Source organism: Salarias fasciatus, chromosome 6, assembly GCF_902148845.1.
Source record: "Salarias fasciatus chromosome 6, fSalaFa1.1, whole genome shotgun sequence".
Classification (NCBI taxonomy): Eukaryota; Metazoa; Chordata; class Actinopteri; order Blenniiformes; family Blenniidae; genus Salarias; species Salarias fasciatus.
In genome coordinates, this window is record NC_043750.1 from 11982 (window position 1) to 25625 (window position 13644).

A 13644-nucleotide genomic window follows, 5' to 3' on the forward strand; every position below is an offset into this window, starting at 1 on the left:
TTCGAGAAAAAAGTCTAAATGTCGAGAATAAAGTCGTAATATAATGTCGAGAATGAAGTTGAAATAGGCTGTTGAGATAAAGTCGATGTCTCAATTCTCTCTGATAAATCCAGTGAGGAGAACGACAGAGCAAAGCTGCATGCTGTAGCATGGAGTGTAACGTAGAGAGTAAGTTTGAGAAGTCATGCAACTGCGAGCCAGCTTTATGTGTTTCAGACTGTGTTTCAGATTCACGTATCATTAACGTTGTTGTTCAACCCAACACTGAAAATTATTCTGGACTCAGATCATGTTTTAAACTGGTTTTATTTAATGACTGAAGTGAACACATTTTCAAAGGTTGACTTCATGACTTTGATAACGATGTTTTCAAACATAATGGCTTCATCATATATTGCCAAGATACTACAAACACTTCATATCCCAGAAAAAAATGCAGCTTATAGTCCTCACATCTGTCCAAAAAATAATGAACCAGAATTTAAAAAAAAGATATATTTCTAATTAAAAGTTCTTTAAAAGGCATGGCAAAAACTATTCACATCAATTGCTGTATTTAAAATATTTTTATTGAATTTTTTATTTTACAATGAATTAATGCAGCTCTAATAATTCCCTCCTGCCAGGCACAAGTCCTGGAGGAGTCTGGAAATCTAAAGAAAGTCATTCTTGTGCTCGGTCCGATGGGTCTCTCCCTGGTCCTGGAGGTTGCTGGTTCCTCCACCCTCTGGCTCTTCCCCTTCTCCCCTGCCACGGGCCAGACGGTCAGAGCAGGTGTACCGTGGAGTTGGTGGATATCTGGCAGCAGTGCATTGCTACATATGTACAGATCATGAAAAAAATCATTATCAAGGCCTTGTCTGGTGAAGAGCTTCTTCTTCAGCGAGCTACAGACGGATCAATAAAACACAAAATCTTGTAGAAATTGGAAATATATTAGAAATTATTTTTATATTAATGTAAAAATAAAATACGTGTTATTAATAGACTGGAAAAAAAATTTAATTTGGGGGACAAATATCACTGGCTAACCAAATAGAGGAAAATTGAAATATTTAATAATAAAAGAACAATTGATGAAGCTTTTGCTGTCAAATCTGCACCTCTCTGATCAGTTTACCATCGAGCAACCTGCCTTGCTTCCAGCCATAAAAAATAAACTTTTACAGCTTTTGAAGAACAAAAATTGGCTTATTTTTATTTATTTTACACACAGACAAAAGATACATTGATCACCAATACCTGAATAAGGATGGTGAAGTTGTGAATTGAACCAGGAAACTGGACTCCTCTTTTCTTCATCTGCTAATCAAGTGCAAGCTTCAATAATAAATCCTTCAATTCTTCCACAAAAACGCCATAGTTACACCTTTGGGCGAAGTAGCTGGAGAATGAGGAGCCTGCAGTGAGGGGGCGTGGCCTCTGAGTATGAAATGTCAGCTGGTAGACGAAAAACCTGCAGCTGCATGTTGGCAGGCAGTTTCATGACTTCACATTTCAACTTTATTCTCGACATTTCGACTTTTTTCTCGACGTTTATGGTGAGATCCCCCTCCCCCTCCCCCTCCCCCTCCCCCTCCCCGCCCCTTCTAGTTTTTTTTTTCTCATGGGTGGCCCTAATGCTCTTTGTAGATCTGAGCATCAACCAATCACTACCAGAAGCTAATGCACTGGATATTTTGAAAAAGCGTTGAATTAAAACAACAAACACTAAATGTCTAATAGTGCAGTCAGAGTAAAGAACGTTCAGGTTCTCCAGCAAGTTCTCCCTGCTCTGCTGGAGGATCTGAGCTTCTTCACGTCCTCCTCTCAGGAGTCGTCATTATTCCTGTTCTTCTGAGCTCCTGGGACTGCTGGTTCTACCAGAGAGGACCCAGGCTGAGATCCAGAACCAGGAGGACCTGGATCACTTTGCTCTCCATCAGCGACAGCTGGAACCCTGCAGAGCTTCAGAGTTCTGTCCTCCAGTCAGGAACAAGACAATCTGTCTCCTCACCTTTCTGACAGGCTGTTTCCTGTTTGGGGTTTATTCCATGAAGACAACGTCATTTTTATGTTTTATTCTATATTGACTTTACTCTACGGCATCACTGGAACAGCTGAACAAATTGAGACGGATAGAGAAGTAAAAGTATACAGACAAAATGCTTTTTGGACCAATCTTGAAGTTTTACTTGTCTTCATGAAATCCGCTTTGAAATCCTCCCAGGATCAGGATAATCCTGGGTTTGTTGTTGTTGTTGTTGTTGTTTTATCATAGTTATCCAGATCCTGCTGCAATGCTCTGAACAACCAAACTGAAGATGTGACCCAGATGAAAACCAGGACTGGATCACATGATCTCATCCCATTTCTGAATCCTTCATTCCCTTTTCAACAACCCATTTTGAAGATTTGATTTGAGAACCAAATCCCCTCAGACATGATCAACTGGCTCCTGCTGATGTTCACTGCTTTTGCGACATCGCCGCCTTGTGGCTAAAACTATTAACTACAAGCTGCTCGCAAAAATGATGGAGGATTTAAAATATGGAAACTGAAAGGCATTTGTATGATTAAAGATCTGTGTTACTTACATTTCGAGATCTGTGTAACAAATATCAAGTCTCCTCAAAACATTTCTTTAAATATTTACAACTAAGGAGCTTTATGTCGTCAAAGACTTTAGACATATGATGCATATTCCTAAATTATCAGCAGTTGAACAGATAATCTCGGACAAAATAGAGAAAGGTATGGTATCCAAATTCTATAATTTAATAATGTGCCATTCAAAAGAATCTGCGATAGACAGACTAAATGCATGGAGGAAAGACATAAATTAAGTTATAGATGAAACCCAATGGAATGAAACACGTTTAAAAGTCCCAAAACAAACAATAAACACACGACTCAAACTGCTGCAGTATAAATGGATAACAAGGGTCTATATGACCCCCGACAAACTAAACCGTTTTTCACACAATATTCCAGATGTTTGCACCTAATGCCAAGTTGATAAAGGAACTCTTAGTCACTGTTTATGGGAATGCCCGAATATACAGAAGTTTTGGAATGACATTTTAAACTGTTTGTCTGAAATATTTAAGGTTAAAATGCCTTTATGTGCCAAACTCTGTATTCTGGGAATATATCCTGTCGGTTTCCCACAAGACAGGAATCGGACTTTGGACTGTTACACGCCAGGAGGGCGATTGCTCGGAACTGGAGGAGTGTGGGCGTGGTGACTGCTCTGCACCCCGACGTCTGAACACGGCTCATCGAAACAGCACCTGAAAGTGTGTGTGTGTGTGTGATGTGTGTTGTGTGTGTGTGTGTGTGTGTGCGTGTGTGCGTGTGCGTTCTCGTATTTCTATCCTTGTCGGGGCCAAATGTCCCCACAAGGATAGCAAAACGTGGAACGACGTGCCTGTGGGACCTTTTTTCCGGTCCTAAGTAGGAGAAACAGTGTTTTCTTGACCATGTTGTTGTTACTGAAAAAAGTAAAAGTGCAAAAACATTTCTTTAGGGTTAGGCTTTGGTTGTGGTGTGGGTTAGGGTTAGGGTAAGGGTCAGGGTTAGGGGCTAGACATGAATGGGAGTCAATGGACGGTCCCCACAAGGATAGAAATACAAGACTGTGCGTGTGTGTGTGTGTGTGTGTGTGTGTGTGTGTGTGTGTGTAGAGACCTCAAACCGCCAGGGGGCGCAGGAGGGCTCAGGTGGTGGGCCTGCCGCCCTGTGCAGAGGGACAGGCAGGGTTTTCACCTGTGAGCCCCGGGGACAGGGTCAGGTGAGACTCCAGACGGGGACGGGGACAGGTGAGACTCCAGACGGGGACAGGGTCAGGTGAGACTCCAGACAGGGACGGGGACGGGTGAGGCAGAAAGACCAGCAGAGGCTTGGTTCTGTCAGGTTCTTTTATTGGTTTCAAACCAGGACAGCTACTGAATGTTACCTTCTACCAACACACACCTTTTCCTGGTGTCTAACAGACAGGACACACACACACACACACACACACACACACACACACACACACACACACACACACACACACACACACACACACAGAAGCAGGGTGGAGCGGTGAGGCTGGTCTTCACAGCCGGGAGCAGACGGGCTTCAGGGGGTCTACATGCTGCTGCTGTCCAGCAGGGGGGGACAGAGACAGTCACTGGGACAGGAAGTCCAGGGCGGTGTCCCGCTCCTCCACCAGCTCTGCCGCTGTGGCGTCCATCTTGGCACGGGAGAAGCCGTTGATGGGAAGTCCGTCCACCATCTTCCAGGTCTTGTTCTGTCAGGGACACACATGACAACATCTGTGAGGCCAACCAGAGACCCCCCCCCAACCAGAGACACCCCCCCCCCCCCAGAGACCACAACCCCCCCCAACCAGAGACCCCCGACCCCCCCAGAGACCACAACCCCCCCAACCAGAGACCCCCCCCAACCAGAGACACCCCCCCCCCCCAGAGACCACAACCCCCCCCAACCAGAGACCCCCGACCCCCCCAGAGACCACAACCCCCCCAACCAGAGACCCCCCCCCAACCAGAGACCCCCCCCACAGAGACCACAACCCCCCCCCAACCAGAGACCCCGACCCCCCCCCGCAGCCAACCAAGACCCCGACCCCCCCCCCCCGCAACCGAGTACCACGACCCCCCCCGCAGTCCAACCAGACCCCGACCCCCCCCCCCCCGGCCAACCAGAGACCCACGACCCCCCCCCGCAGGCCAACCAGAGACCCTGACCCCCCCACCCCGGCCACCAGAGACCCCCCCCGACCCCCACAGGCCTACCAGAGCCCAGCCCCCCCCCCCCCCCCGGCCAACCAGAGCCGCCCCCAGAGAGGGAACGTGCGTGGGCCTGACCTTGATCGGGACGGTGAAGGGAGTAGATGAGGTCCTCCGGGATGCCGTAGGAGTTGCCGCAGCGTACACTCCATGGATATGACCTCCCCCTGCAGGAGGACGGGACAACGGTGAGCTTCACGTCCCCTCTGACACATCAGATAGACAGACGTCCTTCTGGACGGGCTGCGAGGTGACACGACCTCCTTGGTCCCGAACCAGATGTCCCTCATGTGGTCACAGATGGCCTTGGCAGCAGACATGGCGCTGGACAGCTTCCTGGCCTTGATGACGGCGGCTCCACGCTGCTGCACCGTCTGCAGGGGACAGGGGGACAGGGGGACAGTGAGGACGTGTCCGGGTACAGCTGCCCGTCAGACAAACAGCACTACCTGAGGATTTTCACCTCGCCTCGCCTCGCGGTATGAGCTACAGCTCACATGACGGTAGAAGTTAAATCCTTCACAGGAACACAAAGCCTGATGAAGAGTTCCTGAGTGGCTCGTAGTTTAATTCCCTGCATTTACACTTCCTGCCACTAGGTGTGCTGTTGGCATGTTCACCCTTATTTTCACACAGACACCACAGAAGAAGAAGAAGGCTCCTGAAGACAGGCTCTCTGCATGTTGGCGAGGACCAGCGAGGGACAGCGAGGGACAGCGAGGACCAGCGAGGGACAGCGAGGGACAGCGAGGGACAGCGAGGGACAGCGAGGGACAGTGAGGACCAGCGAGGGACAGCGAGGACCAGCGAGGACCAGCGAGGACCAGCGAGGGACAGCGAGGGACAGCGAGGGACAGCGAGGACCAGCGAGGACCAGCGAGGGACAGTGAGGGACAGTGAGGGACAGTGAGGACCAGCGAGGACCAGCGAGGACCAGCGAGGGACAGCGAGGACCAGCGAGGGACAGCGAGGACCAGCGAGGGACAGCGAGGACCAGTGAGGACCAGCGAGGACCAGTGAGGACCAGGGTTAGTGACGGTGTGGCTCCAGGCTGAACCGGGCCGGGACGCGGGACTCACAGAGATGAAGTCTCCCTGCAGCCAGGCGTCGTCCTTCACCGCCTCGTAGGCGGGGTGGGGCTGCCGTGCACGCTGACCAGGGCGTGGTGCACGTCGGGGTACTGGGTGGAGGAGTGGTTCCCCCAGATGATGACGTTCTTCACCTGGTCGGACGACACGCCGCAGCGCATGGCCACCTGCAGGACCACAGTACTGACGTTACTGACCCACGTTTGGGGTCGGGTCTGGTCCGGCCGGGACCGGGACCGGGACCGGGATCGGGTACCTGGGAGCAGGCTCTGTTGTGGTCCAGGCGGGTCAGGCAGGAGAAGTTCTCCTTGGGGATGGAGGGAGCGGACTTGGAGGCGATCAGACAGTTGGTGTTGGCCGGGTTCCCCACCACCAGAACCTGCCCGGAGGAAAGCAGTTAGACCACAGCAGGGACCCCACAGGCTCTGGACCCACAGGGACCGGGACAGAGACCACAGCAGGGACCGGGACAGAGACCACAGCAGGGACCCGACAGGCTCTGGACCCACAGGGACCGGGACAGAGACCACAGCAGGGACCGGGACAGAGACCACAGCAGGGACCAGGACAGAGACCACAGCAGGGACTGGGACAGAGACCACAGCAGGGACCGGGACAGAGACCACAGCAGGGACCCGACAGGCTCTGGACCCACAGGGACCGGGACAGAACCCTCAAGATGCCGAGTCAGCACTCTCATTTCCTGGAATCAAAAGGCCCTGGTCTGGGGTCCTGGCCCGGGGTCCTGCAGTGAGGACCTGGGGGGACGGAGGCCAGCGGACTCACCCTGACGGTCTTCTTGGCGTACTTGTCCAGGGCGGCGCCCTGCGTCTTGAAGATGGCCACGTTGGCCTTCAGCAGGTCCTTCCTCTCCATGCCCTCCTTGCGGGGCATGGAGCCCACCAGGATGGCGGCGTCGATGTCCTTGAAGCCCACCTCCACCTTGTCGGTGGGGATGACCTCTGTGGGAGGAAGGAGACGGCGAGGGGTCAGCGCAGTGACTGATGACCCAGGTCAAAGGTCACTGTAGTGACGTCATGTGTCTGGAGCGAGCTTGTTCAGAGGTCCAGGCCGGCTCCTGCTCCCGTCCTTTCTGTCCCCGTCGGTCCAGCAGCATCACCTTATCTGATACTAATAAGCTCCTCTTGAAGAGCAGGTCAGTCTGGAAGCTTCCAGCAGCAGAACCTGCGCTCTGCTGCCTCCTGCTGGACAGGACAGGTGAGAAACCAGAGAGGGGAACCAGGAGAACCAGGAGAACCGCCTCCTCCGCCCAGCGCCCGGCTCCACCACAGCCAGATGGACTTTATGTCTTCCTGCTGATAAACACAGACGTCTGTCCCCTTTAAGGACTCAGGTGACACCGGCCCTTTCCCTCTCACAGGTCTGAAACCCACCCGGCGCCCAGCACGACCCTTGACCCTGGCAGGGTCTGTTGTCACCGGTTCGGCTCATCCTGATAAGATTAACCTCCACATGTTATCATTCTGGACTTCAGCCGCTGCTCTGATTGGCTGAGACCTGCCTGAGACAGAGCCAATCAGAGGCCTTCTGTGGGACCCTGCCTCCTCCTCCTCCTCCTCCTCCTCTTGCTGCTCCCCAGATGCCTCCTCCTCCCCCCCCCCATGCCTCCCCCCATGCCCCCCCCCCCCCCCCTCCTGTGTGAACTGACTTGAGGACCACAGTGAAACCATTCCGGGACATTTTGTTCTATTTTTTTCACCCCATCCTGAGAAGCTGCACAGAAACAGGTGGGAACCGTCTAAACCGGATCGGTGGACAGGCTGCGGCTCCATACGGCCACGTGTCCACGTCTCCACGTCCAGCTGACGGACATCCACTCTGTCTCACACCGGACTTAGGAGTTCTGCCACATCTGCTGCAGAAAAGGGTTTTTCTAAAACTAGTCAGTGCTTCAACCTTTAAATCCAGATGTGTGGAGCAGAACGAGCACTTCCTGTTTGAGCTCGGTCTGGGCGGCTGTCGTTCAGACGGACTGTTCTAGAGACAGACAGACCCACTGCAGACCTGGGCAGTCCGGAGATGTAGGAGGCTTTCACAGCAGCCCTGCTGGATCCAGACCAGAGTCCACTTCAGGGACTTCCTGAAAGCCTGCTTCCTGTGGTCCGGTATGAACGGTCTCCTGAACTGATCTGGATCAAACAGAAGAACTCTGGTCCTCTTGAAAGTGTGGGTCTCAGTTCACTGGCTAGTGACAGGACGTGACGTGGAGCACAATGCATTTTGGGTAGTAAACAGACGAAGCCAGTGGCAGGAGTCAGCGGAGCTGGAAGTGTGTGGAGGTCAGAGGTCAGACGTGGAGGGGTGAGGAGGAGCAGGAGCTCACTGACAGCTAGCGGTTAGCCGCTAGCCGGCAGCGGGGGCGGGGCTTCCTCTCTCAGTCCGGCCGACCAATGAGCCGGGTTCAGTCTGGGGAGAGCGCCCTCTAGCCAGCAGCCGCTGAGACTGCGTGGCGTCCGGCCGTGTTCTCAGACAACAACCCGAATGAAGGAGTGTGAGCAGAGTGTGAGAGCAGCTCCAGAGGTCACGACCTCCGGAGCAGATGAGCTCACCCTTCAGCAGGGGGAGGGCGCAGTCCTGCAGCTCCATGACCACCCCGTCCAGCACCGGCAGCATCGGGGGGATGTCCAGCAGGATCAGGACGATCGGCTGGACAGAAGACGAGACGGGACGACATGAAGAGACCGAGGTCCTCAGGAGACACGAGACGTCTCCCAGCAACACACACTCCAGTCACACCCCACACTCAGTCCTCCAGGCACAGGATGCACCTGTGGAGGACGAGCGGAGGACGTCCTGAACGAGCCGAGGCAGCTCCTCCAGAACCGGACCCAGAACCAGTCCCACCAGGACTACGTAGTCCCCGCTCTCACCTGGTCCTTCCCAAACACGTCGCCCTTGGCGATGCTGTAGAGCAGCGAGTAGGCGATCTGGCCAGCGGCGCCGGTCACCACCACACGGATCGGTTCAGCCTGGAAGACGGGAGGGGGGGGACAGGAGGACAGGAACCAGATGAGCCGGGTGGATGACAGCCTCATGTAGCAGGTGGAGTCCCTGGAGGGAGGCCCCGCCCCCTCCAGGGACACTGCCAGACTGTCAGGACAATGCTGTAACGTGGCAGAAGTGACCTTCCCTCCTGACAGAGGGTAGAGAGGACGTCCAGCACGTCCACTGCACCGGTCCCCAGGACACAACCAGACCAGGGGCCTGAACTGGACAGGCTCTACACACACGGTCTACACACCGACTCAGTGTCCACACACTGCCTGTCCACAGAGCGGACAGAGGACAGCGCTGCGGCTGCTCGTGTTTAATTCAGAGTCGTCACGCGGCACTAAAGCCAGCCAGCAGGAAAACCCGCCGGGCCGTCAGAACCCAGAGCGGGTCTCTGGAGTCCACATGTCCAGGACCAGGTGTCCTGATGTGAGGGGACAGAGGCCTGCTCCTCCATCACCCCCGCCCAGGAAGCCGCGCGGGACTCCGCTTCTCTCTAGCATCGCTGTCGCAGGACGGCGCAGCGCGGCTCAATGTCAGCCGCACGAGCTTCCTGGAGAGGAGCAGCTCGAGGCCCGCGCTTACCATGTTCCTGCTGAAGATGGAGGCGCTGGAGCTGGATGGAGCTGGGGCTGGATGGAGCTGGAGCTGGGGCTGGATGGAGCTGGAGCTGGAGCTGGAGCTGCGCGGACTCTTCCTCCGGACAGACTGAGCGTCTCGCGGACGGAGGTCACCTCTATGCTAGTCAGGCGCAGCGCGCGCTGCTCTCGGCGCTCACGGGACTTGAAGTTTATTTTATGATGCTGACGCGACGGCTTCGGCGGGCGAGACGGTTTGAAAGAACTCAGGCTCCCAGAATGCACCGCGCCCACCAACACCAAATATGGAGGATGATTTTCTGAAAAAAGGCTTCTTTCATCCCGGACTGACGCAGCAGGCTGGCGCCACCTGGTGGCGACTAGAGGGACTCCTCGGCTCCTCCTCTCTCCTCACATTCCAGCTTCCTGTCTCTAAAGTAAATCTGCTAAAACTGTCCCACTGTTCATTGATTCCATCAGTTTGATTGTTCAGTCTCCTTGCTTCCATCATCTGAGTCTTCATGTTCAGAACACTCCAGAACACTCCAGAACGTCCTTTCACAGGTTATTGGGTCAGTTTTAATATTCTAAAGATATATTTGTTTAAATGAGAGACCATAGTTTTGTCCCCTGGGAGACAGTCTTGGTGATCTGGGAAGTTTCCTGAAAAATGAGCGTCACGTGGCTCTACATCAGCCTCATCAGTGGAGTCAGCCCTGTATTTCCTGATGTCTGACTCTGTTACTGTCGTTATGAGTTTTCATCTGGTGCTTTCACTTGTTGGAGGACCTGGATTTAAGAAATGTTTTTCTGACACACAGTACATGGTTTACCTTGAACATCGTCTCTGGAGAAGAGCTTCAAAATGCTGCTACGTGTCCTTTTTATAGTGTGTGTGTGTGTGTGTGTGTGTGTGTGTGTGTGTGTGTGTGTGTGTGTGTGTGTGTGTGTGTGTGTGTGTGTGTGTGTGTTCCATTGCTAAAACCTCTGATAAAGCGTCAACACGGTGTTTCAAATTGACTGGTTTCCTTGTTACCTGGTGACTTCCTGTAGCACTTCCTGCTGCTGCTGCCAGTAGCAGTCAGTGTTTAGATCAGACTCGTAAAAAGCTCTGACAGCTTGTTGTCTGGTTTTTAACATCTACCAGCACCAAGGGACGAGAAAGACACCAGTCAACAATAACAGGGACCCCGGTGCTTCCAGAAGACCGGCTCCGCTCCGGTCTCTGGACACTCCTCCGCTAGCTAGCTGCTGCCTTCAGGTGACTGAAGCTGCTGCGGAAAAATGAAACTCGGTGGTTCACATGAAGGCTGCGGGGACAGCTGGACTCAGGAGACACTCGGGAGACACTCAGGAGACACTCAGGAGACACTCAGGAGACACTCAGGAGACACGTGATGGACGTGTGGACGGTTTGAACACAGGAACGACTGTGAGACAACTGAGAACCGGCTCTGGTCTTTCACTTGACAGAGTCGTTCAAACCAACAACTCCTTCATTCAACATCACAGCTCTCCTCCTCCTCCTCTTCCTCCTCCTCCTCTTCCTCCTCCTCCTCCTCCTCCTCCTCTTCCTCCTCCTCCTCCTCCTCTTCCTCCTCCTCTCTCCTCCTCCTCCTCCTCCTCCTCTCTCTTCCTCCTCTCTCTTCCTCCTCCTCCTCCTCCTCCTCCTCCTCCTCCTCCTCCTCCTCCTCTCTCTTCCTCCTCCTCCTCCTCCTCCTCCTCCTCCTCCTCCTCCTCTCTCTTCCTCCTCTCTCTTCCTCCTCCTCCTCCTCCTCCTCTCTCCTCCTCCTCTCCTCCTCCTCTCTCCTCCTCCTCTCCTCCTCCTCCTCCTCCTCCTCTCCTCCTCCCCTCTCCTCCTCCTCCTCCTCCTCTCTCTTCCTCCTCCTCTCTCCTCCTCCTCCTTCTCCTCCTCCTCTCTCCTCCTCCTCCTCCTCCTCCTTCTCTCTCTTCCTCCTCCTCTCTCTTCCTCCTCCTCTCTCCTCCTCCTCCTTCTCCTCCTCCTCTCCTCCTCCCCTCTCCTCCTCCTCCTCCTCCTCTCTCTTCCTCCTCCTCTCCTCCTCCTCCTCTTCCTCCTCCTCTCCTCCTCCTCCTCTCCTCCTCCTCTCCTCCTCCTCTCCTCCTCCTCCTCCTCCTCCTCTCCTCCTCCCCTCTCCTCCTCCTCCTCCTCCTCTCTCTTCCTCCTCCTCTCTCCTCCTCCTCCTTCTCCTCCTCCTCTCTCCTCCTCCTCCTCCTCCTTCTCTCTCTTCCTCCTCCTCTCTCTTCCTCCTCCTCTCTCCTCCTCCTCCTTCTCCTCCTCTCCTCCTCCTCCTCCTCCTCCTCCTCCTCCTCTCCTCCTCCTCTCTCCTCCTCCTCTCCTCCTCCTCTCCTCCTCTCCTCTCCTCCTCCTTCTCCTCCTCCTCTCCTCCTCCCCTCTCCTCCTCCTCCTCCTCCTCTCTCTTCCTCCTCCTCTCCTCCTCCTCCTCTTCCTCCTCCTCTCCTCCTCCTCCTCTCCTCCTCCTCGCCTCCTCCTCTCCTCCTCCTCCTCCTCCTCCTCTCCTCCTCCCCTCTCCTCCTCCTCCTCCTCCTCTCTCTTCCTCCTCCTCTCTCCTCCTCCTCCTTCTCCCTCCTCCTCTCTCCTCCTCCTCCTCCTCCTTCTCTCTCTTCCTCCTCCTCTCTCTTCCTCCTCCTCTCTCCTCCTCCTCCTTCTCCTCCTCTCCTCCTCCTCCTCCTCCTCCTCCTCCTCCTCTCCTCCTCCTCCTTCTCCTCCTCTCCTCCTCCTCCTCCTCCTCCTCCTCCTCCTCTCCTCCTCCTCTCTCCTCCTCCTCTCCTCCTCCTCTCCTCCTCTCCTCTCCTCCTCCTCTCCTCCTCCTCTCTCCTCCTCCTCTCCTCCTCCTCTCTCCTCCTCCTCTCCTCCTCCTCTCCTCCTCCTCCTCCTCCTCCTCCTCCTCCTCCTCAGTTGGATGACAGATGGAGTTCAGAGCTTCAGTGTTTCACTTTAGAAGAAGGAGCTGGTGGACCTCAGGAGGAGCAGAGGCTCTGTGTCCCCCTGCTGGACCACCATCAGAACTCTATCAGAACTCCATCAGAACACCATCAGAATGTCCTCTCTCTGAGTGGACTGTCCTTCATGCCAGTATGAAGACAGCAGCAGAGTGATCAGCAGGACTGGATCTCCACCATCAGACCCTTCAGAACCCTTCAGAACCCTTCAGAACCCTTCAGAACCCTTCAGAACCCTTCAGAACTGGCACTGCTGAGTCCACCCAGCATGTCAACATGTCCGTCTCTGCAGCAGTCCCAGACATTGTCCCGTGCTCAGAGCAGCACGTCTTCCTGAAGGGAACCTCCGTCCCTCCAGGACCGTCTTTATCTGGATCTAATCCTGTCCTCGGACAAACGGGACGCTCTGGAGTCCTACACCTGTCCCGACAAGAGCAGGGGACTCCAGAGGACCAACCAGAACCTGAGTGGAGGCTCAGTCCAAACTGAGGTTCTCCACACACACACACACACACACACACACACACACACACACACACACACACACTGTGTCCCGCGGTGCTCAGCTGGAGCCGGTCCCAGTCCCGGTGCTCGGGTGGGCCCTGGTCCAGTGCTCTGGACTCACCTGTGGGGACACGGCCCGGACCACCAGGTACATGGACGTCAACAGAGTCAGCATGTCCACTCCGGCTCGTCTTCCTGCTCCAAATGACCAGAGACACCCCGGAGACACCGAGCGCACCGCCCAGCAGACTGCAGCTCCCGGCCCGCTGCACTGGAGCTGCTGATCACAACACACACACACACACACACACACACACACACACACACACACACTGCAGTCTAGTCCCTTAATGGGATTTTCGGACACAAATAGCCGCAGAGCGCTGCTAAAGCTCTTCATGTCTCAGGGAGGAGTGTCGCTGCTCACGCTTCATTCCAGACGTGGGTCCCAGCAGGGTGCCGTCCAGACCCTGCCACTGTCCTGCAAAGGTAGCTGCCTGGTCCGGCGGGGTCACGGCTTTTCACGAAGGGCAGAGGTCATGGACGGAGCGGGGGTGGAGGTTTTCTCACTGCGGCAGCCCCCAGGAGGCCGGTTCATCCCGCTGCCACGCTCGGACTGAGAAGGCAAATGAATTTTGCTCCATTTTTTTCGAGGGTGGACATGAAAAGGAGAAATCTATCTCCTCTGCTTCTTCTTTTCAG

The 13644-nt window shown here is 54.6% G+C and overlaps 1 protein-coding gene across 1 annotated transcript; it reads right to left on the minus strand.

Moving 5' to 3' along the window:
- Positions 1-3874: 3874 nt before the first annotated feature.
- On the minus strand, positions 3875-13117 carry LOC115390646 (malate dehydrogenase, cytoplasmic-like). Its single transcript, XM_030094577.1, is given in 12 exon segments — positions 3875-4276; positions 4857-4874; positions 4876-4927; positions 4929-4945; positions 5039-5152; positions 5858-5913; positions 5916-6033; positions 6123-6245; positions 6653-6828; positions 8437-8533; positions 8758-8856; positions 13064-13117. Coding segments are annotated over 12 exon segments (1047 nt in total). The 3' UTR covers positions 3875-4153.
- Positions 13118-13644: the final 527 nt, after the last annotated feature.